This window comes from Humulus lupulus, chromosome 3, assembly GCF_963169125.1.
Source record: "Humulus lupulus chromosome 3, drHumLupu1.1, whole genome shotgun sequence".
Classification (NCBI taxonomy): domain Eukaryota; kingdom Viridiplantae; phylum Streptophyta; class Magnoliopsida; order Rosales; family Cannabaceae; genus Humulus; species Humulus lupulus.
This window is the reverse complement of record NC_084795.1, coordinates 7,297,261-7,312,886: the sequence shown is the minus strand read 5'-3', so window position 1 is coordinate 7,312,886 and position 15,626 is coordinate 7,297,261. Positions and strand designations below refer to the sequence as shown.

General features: G+C 30.5%; 1 protein-coding gene across 1 annotated transcript; it reads right to left on the bottom strand.

Moving 5' to 3' along the window:
- Nucleotides 1–1,864: 1,864 nt before the first annotated feature.
- LOC133821963 (uncharacterized) lies at nt 1,865–2,726 on the bottom strand. Its single transcript, XM_062254149.1, has one exon. It carries the CDS (start codon nt 2,617–2,619, stop codon nt 2,056–2,058), a length of 564 nt encoding a protein of 187 aa, XP_062110133.1. The 5' UTR covers nt 2,620–2,726; the 3' UTR covers nt 1,865–2,055.
- Between the last annotated feature and the right edge of the window lie 12,900 nt (nt 2,727–15,626).

The following is a 15,626-nucleotide window of genomic DNA, read 5'->3' as shown; positions in this document are numbered from 1 at the left end:
AAATGTGTAGCTCCTATGTAATGCCTTTCAAAATTTGACACATATGTTAATAAAAATAAAATATAATCATTTTGTTAATATATAAGGAAATTAGTATAATTTATTTTCAGTATAAATTTGGTATATTTTAAGTTTATTTTAGATATACCTTAAACCGTCACGTGTTACTCGAGCTGTAGCTCATCATCATGATTTATCTTCTCGAACTAGTTTTTGACTACGTATATATTGAGTTTATTTTTTGTTTTAAATTTAATTAAATTGTGTTTTTTATCTTTTTTTTTTAGTTTCTTTTTAGTTATTATACGTACAAAGTAGTAATTTTAAATCATTTTCAATATTTGTTGTTGTGAGGTTGTTGTCATGTTGCATTTAAGTTGTTTTTTTATTTTTTATTGTTGTTGTGCAAATTGATTATATATATATATATTTAGTTTTCTTATATTTTTTGTTGATGTCTAGTTGATTTCAAATTGAGTAAATTTTTGATAATTTTTTCTAAGTATGTTCAGTTGTTTTTGTGCTGTTTAGATTTATGTATATTTGTTTTTTTAGTTGTTTAAGTTCATATATTATTGTTTTTAGTTGTTTAAGTTTATATATAATTGTTCTATTGTTGTGTTGATATATAATTACTGTTTAGTTGTTTTAAGATATATTTTAATTGTTTTTTTTAAAATAACATGTTAGTATGCAGTGCGTTGAGTTATAGTTGTTGTCCAATTGTTGTTTTTTAGTTGGGTTTTTAAAGCATTAGTTTGTAGTGGGTTAATGTTTAGTTGTTTTCCAATTTATTTATTTTTTTTTATAGTTTATTTTGGATATATTTTTAGTTGTTCTGAGATATATTTTTTATTCATTTAAAAATGTAGAGAAAATTTGTTTTGAGTTTGTTTTTTTTAGTTTATTTTGAGTTAATACAATAAATTGATGTCTAATTGTCTTGCATTTAAGTTATTTTTTTAATATTATGTTGCAGCGTGTTGCTTTTAAAAAAAATATAAGAATACATTTTTTGATGTTTTTTTTATAGTTGTAATGAGTTGCACTATATTGTTATGAAGTTGTTGTCGTGTTGCTTTTTTGTTATTTTTTTAACGTTATATTTTGTGAGCTGATGTTTAGTGTAAATGGTATTTTTGAAAACTTAAGCTAGTAAAAATGTAAATAAAATTAAGCACAGTAAAAATATAAAAAATTCATAAAAAATGAATATTTACGAAAGAATCCGTTTATAGTATTGTTGTCTTTATTTGAAAGATATTTTATTTTGGGAATCGCTGCCAACACCACATATAGATAATAGTACCAGTGCAATTTAATATCAACTTACAATCATTTAAATTTTATAAATATTATAAAATATCAATAATGAATCTCATTTATTTAAATTTCATAAATACTATGAAATATCACTACTGAATCATGAAGTCTCAAACATTACCCACACTATATTGTGTTGAACATTGCCCACAGCAATTCTCAAATCAATTGTTAATTTATTATACGATTTTTTTTTTCTTTTTCTAATAGGTCCAAAATAAATCTTAAAATCCACACATTTTTTGGAATTAAATTAGATGGAATTTTTAAAATCCAGGCAGTATCAAATATTGAACCGTTGTCTGTTGAAGACCACATTATGTTCAGACTTTGCGTTTATTCCAAAAATAAAAATTAGAAGATTAAGCTATAAAATATTATTAATAAAATAACATTATCACTATATTATATCGAATATAGCTCTCATTCCAAACTTTGACGAGATTTTTAGTATAATATAATATAAAATAAAATAATTTTATATTCCCTAAGTAATAATAATAGTAATAATAATAATAATAATTTCATGACAATAAAGAACGAACAGAACTTCTCACGTGTTAAGCCATATTTTAATATCATTCTAATCCCTACATGTCTGGTTTTTCTTTTCCATGTCTTTAAAATATATTTCTAAAAAAAATTTACAAATCGGCGTCGTTTCATGTTCCGTCCGACCAAAAAAAAGAACACACAAACGTTGTCCTTTTTCCTTTTCTTTTTAATCATGTGCTATTGAGCCGGCATGGTTTCCGACCGCCATGACAAATCGGAGAAATCAGACGAATCAAAGTAAACATCGGAATACCCAAAAAGCCCATCAAAGGGCAAGTACTCGTTACTTTCGTTAAAGTTGTCTCCGGTTCCAAACCCGAACGAACCATAACTCGGAACCTGGTCGTCAAAACCCCAAAACTCACCGATTCCAGAGGAATCCGACGCGACTCGGTTCAACTCAGTCTCTTCTTTCAATACTTCCTCGTTAGAATTAGAAGGCGGTAAACCAAGCTCATCGTCGGAGGCTTCTAAAAGGTAACCGAGATCCGGCTGAGACTCCCCAGATTCTGACGTCAGATCGACAACCGGCGCCGGAGCCGGGTTGGCGGAACAAGAAGGTGCGGAAATCTCTTCCTCCAAGCTTTTCATAACGGAGGCGAGGTCTTGAGTCGAAGGGTCAGGGTCGGAGTCGTCAAGGAAACCGAGAAGGTCTTCTCTGAGTTTCTTCACCTCGACCGAGTCGAGGTCCGAGGCGGCCGAGTCATCTCGGAATCGCTTCTTTAAGGATTGGCTATCCATGGTTTTTTTTGTTGTTGTTTGTTAATATTTCAAGTAAACGAAATTACGAAACTGCCACGGGTGGAGTTGTTTCTTTGAGTTGGGAGATAATTTCGTTTAAGGGGTAGTGCGGCAAAGTGGTGAGAGAGAATTGGTTTATATAAGGGGACAATAGAAAGAGAATGTGACCATGTGAGTAATGATGGTGACGCAGGCGCGTGGCGTGGAGGTCGAATACTTATGTCTTGCCTATTTCAAATTTCAATTTTTTAAATTATAAAAAAAAAAAAAATCTATTTCCTTAATTTCGTGTCCGCTTTTCCATTTATTTTATTAATCAATTTGAATCCTTCTTTCAAGTCCGGTCAGTTGAGGGCCCCACGCTGCTTAGTCAATCACGGCCTTTTCTTTCTTTTCTTTTTTTTCTTGTTTTGTTTAAAGAGTTCGGCTCGGCTCGGCTCGGCTGACAGAGAAATACATAGAGAGGGAGGGATTATTGGTGTGTTTGTTTGGTGGGAAAATGAGATTCTAGGTGGGTACGAGGGTGTTTTCGGTAAAAAATTAAAAATAAAAAATTAACTAGATTTAATTGAGGGTGGATTTGACAAAGGGAGGTGAGGTGAGGTGGACTTTTCTAAGAAAGGGAAATTGGAAGAAATAAAAGTAGGAAAGTTATGGGTAATTGATTGCGCATTTGTTTGGGAGCTCATTGGCAAGTTGGGGGTGTCGATGAACATGATGGTCACACCACTTGGATAAGAATTAAGAATAGCAACCAAAATAATTGAATTAATTCTAAATGTCCTTCCAAACAATAATTTGGGTAAAAGTAATTTATGGTTAATATTTTTTTTTTAACTTAGATAACATATTCTGACAACTTTGATCATATCATGCAATAATAAAAGTTGTTAAAAGGTGAATAGATTTCAACGACATCGCTCAAAGAAGCAAAAAGAAATTACTATAGTAAGATGGGATTTTACCAGAGAATTTATTCATTTAATATTCGGTGTTTTTGTAAAGTATTATTTTGTTACATTTTTTTTCAATAATGCTCATTTGACACCATATATTTTAAAATCATATATATATTTGATAACATAGACTTAGATTTGATCAATAAAGTTTTATCAATTTGACCGAATTGTCATCAGTTATACGTAATTAAGTAATTACATTTGAATTTGCACCTTATATAATTGAGAGCAGTTTGATTAAATTAACAAAATTTATCAATTAAATTTAAATTTAAGATACAAAATATTTACGATTTTAAAATATAAAGTATCAAATGAGCATTATTGTGAACACATAGTACCAAAATGACACTTTACAAAAATACAAGTACCAAATGATTACCTACCATTTTTTTTACAATTTGTAAAAAGATAAAATAACATTTTTGTCCTAGAAATTGTCATTTTCCTTTTGTATAATTTGTATTTATGTCCATTTGTCTCGTAATTTAACAATATGTGGTTCTAATTTATCCTGTTTTCTATTCTAAAACTAAATATACTACTTATTATGTAAATAGGGTAAAAACAAATAACTATTTATTGAATATACTATTTATAAATTTTTAGTGATACACATATAAAATAGAAATAAACATATAAAAAAAAGAAATTTGAGGCATAAATGCTTATGAAGTTTGTTTTGGCAGTATAAATACCTATGAAGTTTGTTTGGCAATAACAATACCTATTGTTACTCTTTTAGTGTGAACATTGGTCTCGAGGTTGTTAAGTATGTCAAACGGCACATGGTCGCCCACGATTGACGAAAAAATTTGTTTTTGGAAAATTTGTGATATAAATACCTATGTAGTTCGTTTTGTTGAATGGTCAAATAAAAATTTTGTTGGCAAAAATTAAATAAAATAATTTATTTACCTCAAAAAATTACTAAAATCTAATTAACAAATTATTGAAATGCTAAATAAAACAAAAAGAATTAAAAATTCTTCTTTAAAAATCTAAGAATTTTAAGAGGAGTTTTTAAATTTTAAAAATTAATCTTAAATATTTTTTTTCTAAAAAAAATCATCTTAAAAAAATATTAAATTCTTAATTTTTAAAAAAATAAATTTTTAGTTATTCTTGTTTTAATTAATATTTTAATCATTTGTAAATTAGATTTTATTAATTTTATATAAACATTTAAATGTAACAAAACGAAATACACACTTATTTATGTCATTATTGGGAAAATTGACATAAAGACGAATCATATGGAGTAAATAACAACTTAGTGTAAAAATGAGGGGACAAGAAAGTTATTTGTCCTTCGTAAAAATAAAGTTGATCGTGTTCTATGTTTTTGTATTCTTTGATTATTATAATAAATTATCTCTTCGATGGTATAGAGTATGCATTTATAACCGAAATCATGTAAAAAAAAATGATGTATTTTTCTTGAATTTGTTAATTTGTTTTCACCCTAATTGCAATTGAATTTGTAACCGTCAGAATCCCGTAATCCGCAGGGGGAAAGACCAGGGAAAAGCTGTGCAGTCCCACATCGCCTGGGGTATGAGACTACATAGTTGAATATGACTTAAATGGATTGATGAGTACTACATATGCCAACAAGATGTATCTTCTTTTCGGTAGCTCATCACTTGAGAACTCCAAAGTTAAGCGTGCTTGATCTGGAGTTAATCTCATGATGGATGACTTCCTGGGAAGTTTCCTAGGAAGCGTGCGAGTGAGGACAAAACAAGCTGAAAATATTCGTGTTAGTTTGCAGGGCTAGTCGTCATTCCATGAAGCAGTCATAGTAACATGGATGCACACAGGGCGGGGAATTGGCGAAAAGTGTTCCCCCCGTCCCCATCCCCGCTTATTCCTTGTCGGGGTCGGGGTGGGAATCCCCTATTGGGGCGGAGAATCCCCACAAGGAACTCAATTATTTAAAAAATAAATTTTAAAATAAAATTAATAAGTTATATGTAAATTAAAATATTTCACATTATTTATTATTTAAAATATTAAAAAAGTTACTACTATACTACAATAACACATAAAGAAATATATAAAATATATAAAAACTTCAACGGAGCCCCGTCGGGGTGGGGTGTGCTATCACCGTCCCGACCCCAGTTAACATTCGATGATTGAAAATTATTCTTGCCCCCGCCCTGTTCCCTATTTAGGCGGAGATTTCCCGGCCCAATTAAGGGCAGGTCCCCGTCCCCATGGGAAAAATGTGCATCCTTAGACGTGGGGCGCTACAGAATTAAAGTCTTGAACTTGATAATATGAATGCACCAAACCAACTTTCATATGAAAAAACTAAAGAAGTTAACTAGCAGTAAAATTATAGTTTTTATTTTAATAACTTTGGGCCATCAAATATACAAAGGGAAATTTCAATTTATATGCTTGATAAAAGTTATAATTACAAAAAAATGACAGGCATATTTAAAATTACAAAATAATGCTATATTTTGGCATTTTACCCAAAATGCCCTTTCCACTTCTTCGACCTTGCTCGATGGTGGTTCGATGGTGCTCGATGCCAGCTCGATGAGACCTTCAAAATCATGATTTTTCATGAAAAATGACTTTGCTCGAAGGTGGTTCGATGGTAGTTCGATGGTGGTTCGATAGTGCTCGATACCAGCTCGATGAGACCTTCAAAATCATGATTTTTCATGAAAAAATGACTTTGCTCGATGGTAGTTCGATAGTGGCTCGACGGTGCTCGAAGCCAGCTCGATGAGACCTTCAAAATCATGATTTTTCATGAAAAAATAACTTAGCTCGATGGTGGTTCGATGGTAGTTCGATAGTGGTTCGATGGTGCTCGATGGTGCTCGATGCAATTCTTGTAAGAGACATAATTTTTCACTCGGGTGTCCGTTTGTGGTGATTTTTTTTTATTATTTTGGGTATTTTTTCAAGATCTACACGTTGGACATGTTAATATGCACATTTTTGAAGTGTAACACTTGTAAAAAATACAAAAGTACAAACATGCCTCATGTTTAAGACATCTTTTGGTATATTTTTAAGTTTTAAACTTCCCAAATGTGCATATTAACATGCCAAACGTGTAAATCTTGAAAAAATACAAAAAAAAAAAAAAATCACCCCAAACGGACACCCGAATGAAAAATTATGTCTCTTACAAGAATTGCATCGAGCACCATCGAGCACTATCGAGCCATTATCGAGCTACCATCGAACCACCATCGAGCTAAGTCATTTTTTCATGAAAAATCATGATTTTGAAGGTCTCATCAAGCTGGCATTGAGCACCATCGAGCCACTATCGAACTACCATCGAACCACCATCGAGCAAAGTCATTTTTTCATGAAAAATCATGATTTTGAAGGTCTCATCGAGCTGGTATCGAGCACCATCAAACTACCATCGAACCACTATCGAGCAAAGTCATTTTTCATGAAAATTCATGATTTTGAAGGTCTCATCGAGCTGGCATCGAGCACCATCGAACCAGGTCGAAGAAGTGGAAAGAACATTTTGAGTAAAGTGCCAAAATATAGCATTATTTTGTAATTTTTAATATGCCTAGTATTTTTTTGTAATTATAACGTTTATCAAGCATATAAATTGAAATTTCCCTATACAAATAGGGACACACGACACATAAACTATGAATTGTCATTAGTCATTATCTGTTACATAACGAATCAAAAGATATTAAAGAAGGGATACAATGCTTTGAAGTGATTTGGCTCAAGTAAAGGTGAAGATATATCATTTCAGTTGTGATTTCAACCGAGTTTATACTTACAAGAGAAAAATGGCTGTGCCTTTTACATCATTGCATTATTTGTAGTGATAAATCCATAATCAACTTTTTTCCTAAAAGAATGGATTGTTTCCCACTCTATTACAATTTTATTTATTATTAAATTAAAGTAAAGAAGAAACTAATTATTTACAAATAAATATAATATATTATATATCTTATTTTAATATAATTGAATAATTATTCTTTATTCAATTATCAGTCCGATCGAGCTGATCGAGCTTCTAATTTGATCGATTCTAAATATCAGTCTCATCTGCCTTTTTAGGTATGCATCTGTCTTTTTAGGTACAAATTCGTTGTACATTCCATCACGTGCTTTCTCTCGTACTTGCTCGGAGCAAAATGAATGTATGATTGTGGATATTATAACACATTCGAACTCGTTACAATGCTCGAATTAGACTTTCTTTCATAATTTTAATAGTTGTGCTCGCTATTCTTTATCCATAAGATGTACCACCCGAGCAAAGGATTACAGATTTAGACTACATTCAATGTCTTTATTTTGCTTGTGTTAACACTATGCACAACAATAAGATTAAATTTAATTATACAGTATAATGTATAATTTATGTTTGTGTCTTCTTTCACCCTATATAAAAATATTTTTACATTTATGAATTAATGATTATGACTTTTTTTTAATTGATGGTTTGCTAGTGGTCGCTTGGACAATTAAAATTCCATGATTTTTCTCAGTGGTGATGGTTGAGCTTCTTGGTGGTGTCAAGTTTGGACTCCATATGGCTGACACCTTTTACTATTTTATGTTTTTAGATCATTTGGATTTTGAAAGTTGGTAAATTTTCTATCTAAACATGTATCTTAATTTTATTTTGTTATTTTAAAAAAAATTACTTTAAAACTATTTCATATCATTTTAAAATATATTTATAATTGACTTTTTTTTTTTAGAATAATTTTTAAGTTGAACCAATTATGAGGAAATGGGTAGATACGAACTCATTGGTCCCGTTTGGTTAAACTTTTACTTTTACTTATAACTAAAAATATAAAATAAGTAAAAATTGTAACTTATTTTTTCTATTTTGATACTATTACATAAATATATTTCTTTTTATGAAAAGTTTCTTTTTAAGTATTTAAATATTAATAAAAAAATATCTTTTATGAGTAAATTAGGAATTAAAAAAAATATTTTAATTTAGAAAATAACTTGTTAAAAGTCATTTTGGGAGAAACTAGGTTCTCCCAGCTTCTCTCAAAATGACTTCTAAATTAATAACTTTTTATTTTTATCCAAACACTTCCAATGACTTTTTTTTAATTCTAGAAGCGGAAAAAGACATTATAAAAGCTTAGCCATACTGGATCATAGTTGAATAGTTTCTCGATTTGTTTTATTTTAGAAAAAATCCTTAAAATACTCAAGTACAACAAACGTAGAAACCTAAATAATTTCGCGGTTATATTATTTAGAATTTCGGGACTAAAAATGGTAAAGAGGTCAACACTATAGTTAAGAGTGAAGATGATAGTGAAACTACACAAAACTTTGAATCAACAACCTAGATAAGAAGTCATCCACCAAACTTTCTTTTGGAATTTCCGGTAAGTGATGAATTAGGTGGTGCTATATACAAGTATGGGAAAATGTTTATGATTTGCTTAGTACTTAATTTAAGAAATTTAATGGTGGTTTTCCTTTACTTAAATTTATTAGCTAGTAGGTAAATTTCCTTGGTTGTTGTCCAAGCTTGAGCGTTAACATCAATTAGAGACATGCATGTGTGTGCACAACTCATTGCGTGATCTTCTCCCTTACTTATTTTTATCCACGTTTTTTAGCCAAAATAATTATTGATGGGAAATGGGCAATGGGACAAATGTATATTAATCAATCATCCCATTCACACGATCAATATATATATAATAATAATAAATTTTTAATTTTTTTTTTGAAGTGATATAATCTAATAATTATTGGTGGAGAATAGTTGGCCTCTCTCATCTCCTCCCATTTTTATTGATATTAAATATCTAATCTCACTTTCTATTTTTCTTTAATGATTTGTGTTGTTTTCTCAGTGTAACAACAAAACACATTAGAACTATATTGATATAAGTATGTTTCTATGTAAAAAATGTTTCACACTTAATACTAATTTTTCATTGAATGAGACATTTGAAAAGTTAGACAAAATTAACAAATGGAAACATAATTATGGTTTTTAAAAAGAAAAATATTAGCCCAAATCTAGATGATAATTAAAATGAATTAAAAAACTTAAATTACATAGAAAGAAACCACGGTAAGAATTCACTGCTATAAAAACGACTTTTTAGACTCGCAAAGCTTTTAGGACTCGCGGGAAGCGAGTCCTCTATTTGAGAGCCTTAAAAAGTGAGACATTTTAGGACTCGCGTTGCGAGCCCTAAAAGAATGCGAGTCTTGAAAAGTTTTTATTTTAATTTTTTAAAAATTAATTGGTAGCCAAAGCTCCCGTTAGAGCTCCGATGATGACAACAGTGCCACCACCCCACGGTGGTGGTTCGAGAAAATGATGACTAGGTTTCAAAGCCCAAGTCTCGAGGAGCATCGTGGTGGTGGTGGTTCTTCTTGGAAAGGCCTAGAACAGCCGAATTTGCACTATGATTTCTCGGGCATCCATGGATTCCAATGAACGTCGACTGACAATTCCGATGGTCGTTGACTTCAATCCTTTTGTGGGTTTTGACGCCCAAAGCACAATGAATATAGTGGTGGTGGTCGTTTGGGTCAGGGTGGCCCGAGGCGGTGAGAAAACACTCGGAAGTGTTTGAGAAACTTAGCACCACCGCAACTTCGAATGACTCTAGACGGCGGAGGGCGGCGCGTGTGGGGTTGGGCTCGCGGGGGTCGAAGGTCGGCGACCTTTTGCGTCCAATGGTCTGGCACGTGTCGATGGTGGAAGTGGCAGGGCGGCGGTCAGGGCCTTGTATTGATGCAGGCGGGAGAAAGAGGGAAAGAGGAGACCGCTCCTTGTTTTCTTCTTCCTTTGTGTGCTGGTAAGAAATGATGCCCTAATATAGCTCCAATTTGAAAATGATAAGAAATTTTTGTCATTTTTTACTTAGAAGTTTTTACGACACGCTTTGGGAGCTCTTAATATTTTTTTAGGACACCCAAAGTGAGCTCTTAAAAGTCACCACTCATATTATCACTTAAATTTTCTATTCAGGTTTTTTAGGACCCACATATGTTTTTAGGACACTCATTGCGAGTTTTAAAATGTGTTTTTTAAGGGCTCTTAATAAGTGTCCTAAAAAGTCCATAAATTTTTGTTAAAATATTTCAAACTTTTAGGACACACATAATTTTTAGGGCTTCCACCGCGTGTCCTAAAATAAATTATTTAAGAACTTTCAATGAGTGTCCTAAAAAGTCTAGAAGAGCTCACATCTAGTGAGTGCCCTAAAAAAGTATCATAAAAATTAATTATTTTTGTAGTAGTGATTAAAACAGAAAACATTACTTATTTATCACAAGTATTATTCTTTATTTATGGATACCATCATAAACGGTCAATTAAGTTCTTAATCTTTAGTAAACTTCACGCGATAGTGAGCAAATGATTGACATACTGATTAACCTAATTTCCGTAGAGTAAAACAAATACACTATAAAAAATGATGTAAGTGATAAATGTTCATTTTGGAAAAGTAGATCCTTTAAAAAAATAAAAATAAATAATAGGTGGAAAAAAAGATATGAGACAAAACTTGAGAGTATTAAAAATACTCGGAGAGAATATTATTGACTTGAAAATGTTTAAATCTTAGACGAAATATAAATATAAATATAAATTTGTCTCCCATTTCAAAATAAACCCCCCAAAAAAATGAATTCACCTAAATAATAATTTTTCTTTAACATATATAGAGCATTTTCAGATGTGTTTTTTTTTTTTTTTAAAGCTTAGTTGTAGGTAAATAACGAAAATGTAAATGTTAAAATAGCTTAAACATAACTACTCAATTGGAATAACATAAAATAAATAATTTTTAGAGATGTTCTTCCAAAATAAGATTTTATGTATAATTCCATAACCAAACACATTAATTTTTTCCCCTCTTTTCTTAAAAGAAAAAAAGAGAAAGAAAGCTAAATTAGACAATATAAAAAAGCTAAAATAATCATCTTTTTATAGGTCATAATGAGATCATTAGGATAGTAATTCTTTTAAACTTTAAAATGGTCGATTTTATGATTAATTTTGTTATGAATTTACTAATTTAGGGAGGGAAGAAAAGACCATGTCACTAAGTTAATGACCAGCAGCCAAAATAATTCAATTTTTTTTTAAATGGTCGTATAATATCTCATTATTATACCACAATTTATAATTTTATGAAGTTGCCCACTCAAATATTTAGTTAAAGAAAGTCAATCAATAGGTTGACAAACATACCTCAAATAATTAGTTAAGACAATCAGCTAATTATTCATATACAAATTTATTCAATTTGAAAAAGATAATTAGGTATAAAACCATTAAAAAAATAAGAAGTAGATTAAGGTGAGGTAGTTTAATGGCTATATCAAAACAATAAATTATTTTAACCAATCAAAATCGAATGCTTGTGTATAATATTTGTGTGTCGGCATCATTGCTTTTGAAACTTATGTAGTACAACATCACATGAGCTTGAAGGTGAGACACTAAAGCCACATATATTCGGTGCAATAGATGCCAACATCACTCACCCTTTGTTTGGTATAGTGTATAAGGAAGATTAGATTGAGAGGTGTGAATGAGAACATTTCTTTTCAAAAAAAAGAAAAGAAATCATTTTTAGATTATTTTTGTTTGGTAAGAAAGAAAATAAACAAGAGAAGGTAATGGTTATAGATTGCTAATTTTTTGGGCCCATAGAAAATAATATATTTTTTTTTATGTATGAGTGGATTGATTTAAAATGACTTCATTTTTTAATATTGTAATTTATTTGAAATAATAAAAATCACTACTTCTTTCTTTCCTTCTTATTATACTAAATAAATTTATAGAATTGTTAAATTATTTATCATTTTGTTTCACTTTTTTGTACCTCATACTCAATCTATCCTTGTTTATTATCATTATTTCAAACAAACAAAGGCTTAAGGTGGTGTATATTAATTTATTAAATTGAAGATGTAGAACATGCTATTAAATTAATTTAAATAAAATATGTGAGATATAGTATTAGATTTAGATTATTAATATAGAGTATTATAATATACTTAATGGCTAATACAATTACTAACGTATATTTTATTTTAAATTAAAATATGTAGAATTTGATACTAAATAACATCAATAATAGCATTAAATTATATTGGAAAGCAATAATATTTTATATTACTATTTTTTATCACATGTCACATCAAATAATGCTTAAATAAAAGCCAATTGAGTAGTATTAGGTATGATAGCCTAGATATAGTACCTCCACATAAATCTTAGTTAAGAGGACTATTATAAGATACCTATGGAGCACAATACTACTTTAAAATAATTGATACAATTTAATATTGAGTCATACATATTCTATTTTAAATTAAAAAAAACAATGGAGTAGTATTAGGCTTGATAGCTATTGCATATTATATTTTAAATTAAAATATATGAGAATGGATACTCAATTGTACTAATAACGATTTGTCATGTTAGTTAGAGTTGTGCACTACTACCGATGACCCTTGCCAATTCTCCTTAATTAAAGATGAATAAATAAACCATTGCGGGTTTATCCTATAGTGTGAATATCTTGCTTTGTACCAAGAGGTTAAGGGTTCAATCTAGACCCAGGCCAAAAATTTGTAAATATGCACGTATTTGTCTTCTATGATGGTGATATTTGTCCCCAAAGTGGTGCTGCTGCTGTGGTTTCTGCTCCCCTCATTATGAGATCCGTCGCTCCTTTCTCTATGGATGATTCTAATAGACTTTGTCGGGTTGAGACTTGTAAATAGAATTGGGGATTGTTGACGCCGTTTTTCATAAACTTAATTATGTAGAGCAAAAAACAATTGATTAGGAAGAAAAGAAGAGACAAAATATTTTTAACGTGGTTCAACAGTTTATAATTTGACTATGTCCACGAGTCACTGTTATTATGAACTCTGTGCGAAAGCTTCAAGTGAAAGCAATTTTGCAGAGTCTTTCCCCGTACAAAATTGTGCTTGAGTACAAATGACTAGATCCAAACTATTTATAAACTTGGTTACAAGGATTTCCTAACATTTTTTCTGTGTGGTAAATACGCCATTGAGCTTAAACATCGCTTCAACGTGTTTTCAAGATCACTCATAGCCTCGAACTCATCCTTCAAGTTGTTGCTTCCTCCTCCTTCTCTAAATCTGTTGAGCTCATCCCTCAGAGAAAGCATTAATCTTCGAACCAGCAACTCATGCTCGAACACTGATAGTAGATCTAGAATCATGTAGCAACAATATTCCATGATAATTTGCATAAGTATTATGTGGAAATTCATTTATTTCGAGCCCATGAATTTACCAGCCTACATGTCAAGATTGTTTAGTTGATCTCTTAAAGAATCATTATCATGTTCTGTGCTGGAATATATATCATTTGTAACCTCGAATGATTTTTATTTTTTTTGAAAAATGAATGAATATGAATAGATGAAATGAGCGATGAGGCCCACGAGAGTCATTCTCGAGTCGCAACCACCCAACGGTCCGTTGGAATCTCCCAAAACACACTAAAACAAATATTTATAAAATCCGCACCACTGAGCGACAACCTCATCCACACATGCCACGCACACACACTCACTCCTCTCTCCCCAGTCCCATTCCCCATTCCCACTCGCACCGCAAAATCAATCAAAACTCTAGTCCCCACTCGCCCGAGCCGCAACTACAGCCGCCGCTCCATCGGCTCTTCTCTCCTTCCCTTCCCACAAGTGTCGACCTAAACCAAACCCAAAAACGAAACGAGTTTTCAATCCAAGCCAGCCGCCACGCCCAGCCGCTGTTTAGTCGACACCACCGTCAGACGTGTCACCCCTGTTATCTTTATCTTTCTTTTCCTTCTTTTGCACGTTTACACGTGGCGCTCGCACTTAATTTAATGTAGTCCTTTCTGGGAGCCCCAAGTCACATTTAATAATAATAATGTATTTAATTTTTAAATTTTTTTTATATATTTTATCTAAATAATGGGGGATCTAGAAAATATTATAAGTTTTTCCCATGGTGGGCCACGTGTCACTGCTGGTGGGAGAGATTTTCCAAAAGTAAAACAAAAAAATCACATGATCTTTCGGTACGTTATTTATGTCGTTGTTCCCACTTTTCACGAATCACGAGGTTTGTTTCATTTGAGGGTCAGGGAATAATTAAAAGCGGGAGTCCTCACCGTAACACAATTTTTTTTTTTTAAATAAAATAAATCAGGTGCAAATGAAGGTGCTGCTTCGATAAAATTAAAAAAAATAGTTTTTTTATTTAATTAATTAAAAATTTTACAATTAAACATAAAATTATATTTGATAAATCTATTTTTATTTATTATTTTTAGAAATTTTAAAAAATTATAAATTTTTTCAAATTATTTTTAAATTTTTATTTTTTTTTCAAATCAACACCTCATGTAGTATTATTAAATAAAAAATAAAAATAAAATCTATCAAACATATTTATTGTTTTTTTATTTTTAAAAAATAAAATTTTCAGTTTTATATTTAAAAAATTCAAAAATAAAAATATTACCTAATACAACAAAATATGGGCTAGAAAATCAATACGTGCAGTGTGCACATACCTTTACTCATTAAAAAATAAATAAATAAAAAAGCGTTTTATGTAGTATCTCTTATTTATTTTCATAATATATATAATTAAATTTCATTAAATATGTTACGCGGTGGTAGGTATACATCAGACAATTAAATCTAAAAATTGCGCCACATTCCTTTCCGATTCATTGTCAAATATTAGACTGTATTTACTACTTTTTTAAAAATTATTTTTGAAAATGGTGTTCTATTTAAATTATAAATATACAATATTTCTTAAAATTTATTATTTAGTCTTCACGAATAAAAGAATAAATGTTAATATTTGGTCATCGCAACTATGCAGGTTTGATTTGGTGTAATGAGAATGGGAAACCCATTCCACTATCTCTTACTCTTCCACTAGAAAGCTCTTTTCGTTATTAATTATTATTATTATTTTTATTTTTCTATTGTCTTCCACGATTTTTAAAAATTATATAAATTAGAA

What these genes read in the sequence shown, in the direction of transcription:
- LOC133821963 (XM_062254149.1), bottom strand. Translation starts at nt 2,619, where the DNA reads ATGGATAGCCAATCCTTAAAGAAGCGATTCCGAGATGACTCGGCCGCC.